Raw genomic sequence first — 9,559 nt, 5'->3', positions numbered from 1 at the left:
CTAAGCAGAGCCTTTTTGGTCAAATATTTTAAAATGGCGATGGATAGCATCGCTTAGTTGGATAAAGTTTAGGTAAAATATTTTCAAAAAAGTGACGGACAAATTGACAGTCTCCATCGCTTTTTTAAAATATGTTTGGTACAAATGGGTTTTTTCTCCAGTTTTTCCAATCCCTCATTCTCTCTCTTCTCATCTCTTTCATCTCTCTAAAATCCCTAGTACCATGCTGCCATGCCATCGTCCCAGCCACCTGCCGCCATCATCCTTAGTCCCACAGCCCCGCTGCTCCGTCCCCTCCAAGTCCCACACCTTCCACAATCTCTCTCTCTCCCTCTCTCTCTCTCTCTATCTATCTATCTCTACCTCTCTCCTTTTTCAGGTTAGGGTTTCCATTTATTTTTTTTCAATTTGAGTTAAATTTTATTTGTTAGTTAGTTTGTTGAATTTGTGTTATTTGATTGTTAGGTTTTGGGCTTTAGTTTGAATTGGGGATTTTTGAATTATATTGTAAATTGGGTATTTTTTTGAGTTGATATTGATGAGTTTTGAAGTGAAAAGTTAGAAATTGAAGTGTTTTGAGTTGATACAGAAGTTTTTAGAATATAAGATGTTTGGAAAGTTGAACTATTGAATATACTTGAATGTCATGAATATATTTAAGGTTTTTCGAATTAGATGGTGAATTGTGTATTATTGAGTTAATATTGATGAAGTGATTTTGAAGTTACAGAAGTTAGATATGAACTTCAATTACAACTTAGAACTTATAATTAATTATAACTTGAATTTATAAGAACTTGAACTTAATTAGACTTTTGAACTTGAAATCTTGTTGACCTTAATTAATTAGAGCATAATTTTGAACTTAATTAGAACTTAATTAAAACTATGAACTTAATTTGAACTTTGAAGTACTTGAAATCTTATTGACCTTAATATAGTTTAATTTAATTTGAACTTTGGACTTAATTTATAATAACTTGAACTTAATTAGGAATATGATTATTTATTTGAAATCTTAAGCTTAAGTAGAATTTTTTGGTTGGTATAAATTTTGAACTTTAGACTTTAGAACTAATTAATTAGAACTTAGAACTTCATGTTGTCATGAATTACTTGAACTTACTTAGACACTTTAATTTTAGAACTTTAATTATACTTGAAATAGATTTTTTGTAATTTAACTTGGAAAAATTAAACTTGAATGTATGATTAACTTAGAACTTAATTACAGTTTATAATTACACCTTAGAACTTAATTATAACTTGAATTTGTAAGAGCTTTAACTTAGAACTTAGAACTTGAAATTTATTATTAGGTTGTGAACTTTAGAAATCTTGATAAAATGTAGTCTTTATGAATTAATTAAGCTTGAACTTTGTAGATCTTGAAACATAGTATTTATGAACTAATTAGGTATATAAATTAGCTAAATATATATAAGTAATAATAAAATAGATATTAAGTATAAATATATTTATTAACAATATAAATTAGTTTAATCTAGTTAGATTATTATTAAATTTTATTTATAATTGTATATCAATATTTTTGTAAATGGATCATCGTTTGTGGATGTATATGCATTATGAAACTGGTGATGGTTTGAAACATGAGTTTATTGACGATGTTAGAGATTTTATTAAACATAAACTAGCACTTGATATTTTCAAGAACAATATATTGGTTAGGTGTCCATGTAGTCCATGTAGGTGCTTGAAATTTTTTAAAGCAAATACAATCATGGTTCATTCATACAGTAATGAATTTAAGCCTAGATATTTTGTATGGATTGATCATGAAGAAAGAGATGAATTGAATGGTATGTTTTATAATTAGATGTATGTGGATGAATATATTATGCTTGCACCACATGGGTAAATTATGGTTGAACATGATAGAGTTCATGAAATGATCAATAATGATTTTGGGGTTCAAGGAGGGATGGAATCGAACAATATTTTGATTGAGCTCATAATGAAGAAGCAAGACATTTTTATGACCAAATAGAAGAGTTTAGTCGTCTATTATGTGAAGGGAGTCCGCATTCTGCCTCATCAGTTGCGATTAGATTAATGAATATTAAATCAGATTAGAGTGTTCCTAATGCGGCTATGAACTCAATGGTTGATATTTTGGGTAAACTAGTTAATCCAGAGTTTAACATATCTAAGAACTTCTATCAAGCAAAGAATTTGGTTTCCAAATTAGGAATGTCGTACGATAGAATTCATTCTTGTGTTAATGGCTGCATGTTGCTTTAGAAGACTGATGGTGAATAAGAAAATTGTACGTTTTGTGAACATGCTCGTTATAAGAGGGCTTCTGCTGGAAAGATGGTCACAGTTAAGGCGGTGCATTATTTTGTCATGCCCCAAGTCTGCACATTGGGGATGGCTAGCACTCGAGAACCATCGCTGGTCCCCAAGTGAACCCTTGGCCTAGCTCAATACTCAGCAGAAGACTTACTCAACAATATAGAAAACTCAAATGCAAAACTAAACTCATAATGTCTCATTAATAAAAATAGCTTAACTCAAACGATCGGAAATACTCAAATGAACATAAATATTCAAATCAAAGTCTTTAAAACATCAACAAGGGGAACTGGAAAAAGACTCCTTAACTACTACTATTTATGAAGCCTCTAAAAACTGTGAGGGAAGTCGGGACAAGACCCACGACCTCCTAACAAAACAAAACCATAATGTGAAGCCCTCTGGAAAGCAAAGAGGCTCACCAAAGCTAGCTTGAAATGCAATGGTATCAATGGAGCGCCTGTTGATGACCTTGAACACCTGTATCTGCATCATGAAAAGATGAAGGTCGAATGACGTTATTACATTGAATATACGAGCATGTAAGGGGAATATTGAAACATAACCATATACATGAACTGATAGAATTGGAAGACATACTCACCTCTGCTCAACTCAACTGAACTCAACTCAATAAGAATGAAATGATAATAATACGCAATAGATATAAAGCTTTAAAACAATAAACAATAACTCAAAATGAATAAAAATACAATAGTGGACTCTTTATTCTTTTTTGGGAGATTCTATAATGGACAATCATCACTATGAGCTACATGATGATACATCGTCTTGCCCACGCTGTTAGAGTTGTCCTATACCTTGACGGGGTATAGAACTCTTCAACTAAGTGGATCCACTAAGATATGCTTAAAAGCAATAAGGAATAATCTAAAAAGTATGATCCTTCACCCATGTTGGCTACATGGTTTATGACGAATGTGAGTTGTCTGAACTCATCCCCATATCAGTGCTCAATACTACTCCCAATAATATACATAACCCATGCTCAAATGTATAAAAACATAACTCATTCTCAAATTGAGAATTTTACTCAAAAGAGTCTTTCAAAAGAGATAATGCTCAAAAACTTCTCATAAACTTATTTAGAAATCAAGGTTTACTCTAGTTTTAAATGTAATAGTGCTTACACTTGGGAATACATAGTTCCCTTATTCTCATTTTGAAACATGAAAGACAACTCTCCTGATTCTCATACTCATTTATTCAAGTCTTAATTCAAGTTCTAGAAGATTGTATAAGACTTCTCAAAATGACTCAAAAGGTTTTTCGAACTTAACTCTTAATCCTTACTTTAATTTGAAATGAAGATTTAAGAGTTATAATTAGGAGATATATATATATATATATATATATATATATATATATAGGATCTCTCAATGATTAATGAAGGTTTAGATAGTTAGTATTAAGAAGAGAATGAAAGCTCAACTATAAGGAACAAGTACGGAACGAAGAACAGAAAGGAAAATAACATGATTCCCCTGGCACATCGGTGGCGTGCCGCGCCATGCCTCACTTTACTAGGGCTCAAATGGGGTGCACTGCAGGCACAGGGCGCCTGCCCTTCTGGCACCTTGGGGCGCGATACCCCACCCCAAACCCAGAACTTTTGACGAACTTTCTTGCTCAAATTCAAGGCCTAACTCATAGAATCGAATGATTTCCTCTAAATTCTCTTAGATTCATAAACCAAACATCGTTTCAATGAAAACTCACACAAAAATCTATCAAGAACCACATTCATTCACAAGAACCTCACCTCAAGAACTCAATAAGACTCAATTGTTAAAGAATGAAGCAAAAACCTCAAGAACTTCTGAAGAATTCAAATCAACTAACTTAAATTACGAATCCAAGGATTAATTTACATAATTGGCATGAGGGCGAACAAACCTAACACTATGAAAGCTTACATACCTCAAAGAACACTTGTTCTGGGCAAAATCCTCAAGTTCTTGAAATAACGCTTCAAACTCTTTTCCTTTCTCCTCTTGAATTTGCTCTAAAATTTCTAAACACTTTTGGAATGTCTAAAATTGACTTAGTCACTTGGGTGGGTAAAACGTGGGTAGGCCTTTAGGGATAAGGAAAAGACCAAACTACCCTTCCTTAAAATGGATGAAATGCCTTAACTTGACAGGCTTCACTCAAATGGGAATAACTCCTTCATTTGAACTCAGAATCTAGCAAACTCAGCGGTGTTGGAAAGAGGACTCAAAGTACTTCAATTCGGTACCTCATGGGCCACCTAAATCATTCTATGCTAAAAGTTATGGTCATTTGAAGTTGACCCAAAACTCACAATTGAAGATTAACTTGTACAAATCTCAGTTTAGCTCTTCCGAAGTCTGAGGTGTTACAATTTCTCCCCCTTGGGAACATTCATCCTCAAATGAGATCACTATAAGTGGAATAAGGGGTGGGAAAACATCAAACACCCAACTCAAACACCCAACATGCAATTTACATAACCCACCATATCAATTTAAAGAGTTATTGACAAAAGTGATTATCTTGGTCTGGGACTGGATCGGAAGGAAAGAGATGAGGGTATCTCTTCTTCATATCCTCCTCAGCTTCCCAAGTAGCTTCCTTAACAAATTGACTCCTCCATATGACTTTGACTAATGCAACCTCATTGGTCCTCAACTTGTGAACTTGACAATCAAGAATCTGAACAGGAATCTCCTCATAGGATAGGCTATCCTTTATACCAATGTTCTTAGTAGGTAAAATAAGTGAAGGATCGCCTATACACTTATTCAACATAGAAACGTGGTATATCGATTGAACTGTTGCCAACTCTGACAGTAGCTCCAACTTAGAACCTACACTGCCAATTTTCTTAGATATTCGGTAAGGACCAATGTATTGGGGTCTAAGATTCCCCTTCTTACCAAATCCCATAACACCCTTCATGGGTGAAACCTTCAAGTAACCCAATCACCAGCCTCAAATTCTAAGTCTCTTCTCCTAACATCTATATAGGATTTATGACAACTTTGTGCTATTTTCAACCCTTCTTGAATAATCTTCGCCTTTTCCATGGCTTGATGAACTAAGTTTGGCCCTATCAACCCAACTTCACCAAACTCAAACCATCCAATAGGAGATCTACATCTTCTCCCGTAAAGAGCCTCAAAAGGATCCATCTATATACTGGAGTGATAGCTATTATTGTAAGCAAACTCGATGAGAGGTAAGTGATCATATCAATTACCTTTAAAGTAGATCACACATGCCCTCAACACATCGTCTAAAGTATGAATAGTGATCTCTTCTTGACCATTTTTCTGAGGATGAAAAGTAGTGCTCAAATTCACCTTCGAACCCAAACCTTTCTTAAAAGACTTCCAAAACTGAGTGATAAATTGTGCACCTCTTTCTGAAATGATAGACACAGGAACTCTGTGAAGTCGGACTATCTCCTGGATATATAATTTAGCATAGTCTTCTGCTGAATTGGTAGCCTTTCCCGGCAAGAAATGGGCTGATTTAGTAATCCGGTCTACAATCACCCAAATCAAATCATGTCTCCTACGAGATCGTGGCAAGCCAGTAATGAAATCCATAGTCATCATCTCCCACTTCCATTCTGGAATATCTATATTCTAAGCAACACCACCGGGTCTTTGGTTCTTTAGCTTGACTTGTTGGCAATTTGGGCAGATAGCAATAAACTCTGCAATGCACCTCTTCTTACTACTCAACCAATAGACTTCCCTCAAGTCATGGTACATCTTTGTGGAACTGGGATGGATTGAATATCTGGAGCTATGAGCTTCCTCCATGATCCTCTCTTGGAGCTCATCCACTTTTGGCACACACAATCTACCTTGATACCTCAACACACCATCTCCCCCTTGTTCAAAAGTTATCACCTTCTGTTTATGAACATTCGCCTTTAGTTCAAGCAAAGTAGGATCTTGGTCTTGTTTCTCCTTCACTTCAAACACTAGTGTTGATTCATCCCCATTCATCACAACCACTCCACCTTCATTGGAATCTAACAAATGAACTCCCAAATGTTCAAGTTTGTGCACATCTTTGGCCAATTCTTTCTTGCTTTCCTCCACATGAGCAGCACTTATGATAGACAACCTGCTCAAAGCATAAGCCACAACATTAGCCTTACCTGGGTGATAGAGGATATTCATGTTGTAATCCTTGAGTAACTCTATCACCTGCTCTGTCTGAGATTCAGCTCTTTCTAACTGAAAACATACTGAAGGCTCTTGTTATCAGTGAACACATCTACATGAACACCATATAGATAGTGGCACCATATTTTCAAGGCAAATACTACCGCTGCCAACTCGAGATCATGAGTTGGGTAATTCTTCTCGTGAATCTTAAGATTTATGTAGGTATAAGCTATTACCGTTCGGCATCAATACACAACCAAGTTCAACTCTAGATGCATTACAATAAACAACAAAACCTTGCGTACCTTCCGGTAGGGTCAACAATGGGGCAGTAGTCAATCGAGTTTTCAATTCCTGAAAGATTTTCTCACAAGCTTCAGACCATTGAAACTTCACTGTCTTTTGAGTCAACTTTGTCAACGAGGATGAAATAGATGAAAACCCCTCGACAAACCTTCTATAGTAACCAACCAATCCCAAGAAACTCTTAATATCAGTTGGAGATATGGGTTCGGGTCAGATCTGCACCACTTCAATCTTCTGGGTATCAATTCAAATCCATTCACCAGATACAATGTGGCCTAAGAATGCCACATAATCAAGCCAAAACTCACACTTAGAAAATTTGGCATACAACTCCCTATCTTTGAGAGTTTGGAGGACTATTCTGAGATCATTAGCATGATCCTCCTCACTCCTCGAATAAATCAAAATTTCATCAATAAACATAATAACAAACATGTCAAGATATGGCTTAAACACTTAGTTCATAAGGTCCATGAATGATGCAGGAGCATTAGTCAAGCCAAAATACATGACAAGAAACTCATAATGACCACAACGGGTCTTGAATGTTGTCTTTGGAATATCATTCTCTCTTACCTTCAACTGATGATAGCCCAATTTGAGGTATATCTTAGAAAAGCAAGTGGCACCCTGAAGTTGATCCAATATATCATCAGTTCTCAAAAGTGGATACTTATTCTTGATAGTGACCTTGTTGATATGGCAGTAATCAATACATATCCTAAGCGAACCATCTTTCTTCCTCACAAATAGGAACGGAGCACCCCAAGGTGAGACACTAGGTCGAATAAAACCTTTATCAAGAAGATCTTTCAATTGCTCTTTTAACTCTTTTAACCCTAGAGCCATTATGTATGGCGGAATAGGGATAGGTCGAGTATCAGGAAGAATGTCTATGCCGAAGTCTATTTCTCTCTCATGAGGTACTCCAAGAAAACCATCGAGAAAGACCTTTGGAAACTCACTCATAACTGGAACTAACTGAATAGGCAGTGTCTCAACACTAGAGTCATTAACTCGGACTAAGTGATAGATGTACCCCTTAGAGACTAACTTTCTGGCATTAAGGTATGAAATAAAACGACCCTTAGGCACTGTTGAACTTCTCCTACATTCTATAACTGGCTCATTAGGAAACTGGAACCTTACTACTCGAGTTCTACAATCAACTGAGGAATAACACGCATAAAGCTAGTCCATACCTAGAATAACATCAAAGTCCACCATGTCTAGCTCGACTAAGTCAGTCATGGTGTCCTTTTGATTTACAGAGATGACAAAATCATGATATACTCTCTCGGCTAGAATAGACCCACCAACATATGTGGAAACACTGAAGGGCTCAAGAAGTCATTCGGGAAGAATATCAGATCTCATAGTTATGTATGGAGTCACAAAAGATAGACTCGTACTTGGATCAAGTAATGCATATACATCAAAAGTAAAAACTTTGATCATACCAGTGACAACATCTGGTGAATTCTCCTGCTCTTGGCATCTGGTGATAGCACACAGACAGTTTGCTCCTCCTCTTGTCCCTAAAGTATCTCCTCTAGGTGCAGCTTTGTCTACTGGAGCCGCTGAAGAAGATTGGGCTATATTACCCCATTACCATTACCCTACATGTTCTTATGTCACTCTCTCATAAAGTGACCACTCTGACCACACTTGAAACAACCAGTGGAGCCATCACAATACGCTCCTGGGTGGTTTCTACCACACTTAGCACATGTAGGAGTCTAGTTGGCCCCTTGTGCCACACTACCCTGAGATTGAGTAGGTCAAGCTCTAAAGTTCTACGAATTCTGATTCCTAAACTCACCTCTGCTCTTTGATGCAGGTGCACTAGCAGATGATGGGGCAGGCCCAGTTGTTCTTCAGACTCATTACCTATTTTTTTGTCCCTCTTATTACGAAACTCTTCCCCATCTTTCAACTTGTCTTCCTCAGCCTGCTGCACATGGATCATTATTCTGGCTCTCTCTATGTCCCTTATCAACATAGTAGTGTTACCCTTTTTACTCGACAAGTGGGATAGTCCAGACACAAATAGGCTCATCCAACTCCTCATATCAGCAACCATCTCCGGAGAATAACAGGACGGTTGGGTGAACTTGAGGTTGTACTCATGCACACTCATGGATTCCTGTTTAAAAGTGAGAAATTTTCTTACCTTTGCCTCTCTCAACTCATGGGGAAAGAAACACCCCATGAAAGCACTTTCAAACACATCCCAGCTCACAATTGGTACCCCTTCAGCTTTGTTCTTCTTCCATTGGTCATACCAAATCCTAGCAACACCCTTGAGTTGGTATGCAACTAACTCTACGTGCTCAGCATCAACAATCCGCATCACTTCAAATGTTTTTAGTAGCTCCTCCACAAAGTTATCCCGATCCTTTGTGATATTTTACCCTGTGAATTTCAGAGGATTCATTCTCAAGAACTCACGGATCTTGGATGTATCAACCACATCCTGAAGAACCACTCTTGTTAACCAGTTTGATTGGCCACAATGTGACTTAACATCTGGATAGCATCCCGAAATTTAGCATTTTGTTTCATCTCCTTAAGGAGGTTGCACTTCTAATGAATTGGGAACCTCTTGATCCTGGGGATCAACATTTCTCTAACAGGACAACCTTAAACAGCTCTTCGTGAAGGCATGATCCGAAAAGATATGCGCAGGCACAAACTAGAAAGAAACTTTTATAGGTTTGAATTCTATCACACGAAAAAGAGTAAGAAGGAAGAGAAATGTTTCC

At 36.7% G+C, this 9,559-nt stretch overlaps 1 protein-coding gene across 1 annotated transcript; it reads right to left on the bottom strand.

Moving 5' to 3' along the window:
* Positions 1-5,954: 5,954 nt before the first annotated feature.
* LOC107061216 (uncharacterized) lies at positions 5,955-9,147 on the bottom strand. The gene is made up of 5 exons (XM_015310067.1): positions 8,463-9,147; positions 8,255-8,374; positions 6,794-6,842; positions 6,197-6,444; positions 5,955-6,025 (listed from the first exon to the last, which is right to left on the bottom strand). Exons 1-5 carry the CDS (start codon positions 9,145-9,147, stop codon positions 5,955-5,957), a joined length of 1,173 nt encoding a protein of 390 aa, XP_015165553.1.
* Between the last annotated feature and the right edge of the window lie 412 nt (positions 9,148-9,559).

Source organism: Solanum tuberosum, unplaced genomic scaffold (assembly GCF_000226075.1).
Source record: "Solanum tuberosum cultivar DM 1-3 516 R44 unplaced genomic scaffold, SolTub_3.0 scf00124, whole genome shotgun sequence".
In the NCBI taxonomy this organism is placed as follows: domain Eukaryota; kingdom Viridiplantae; phylum Streptophyta; class Magnoliopsida; order Solanales; family Solanaceae; genus Solanum; species Solanum tuberosum.
This window is presented reverse-complemented; position numbering and strand designations above follow the sequence as displayed.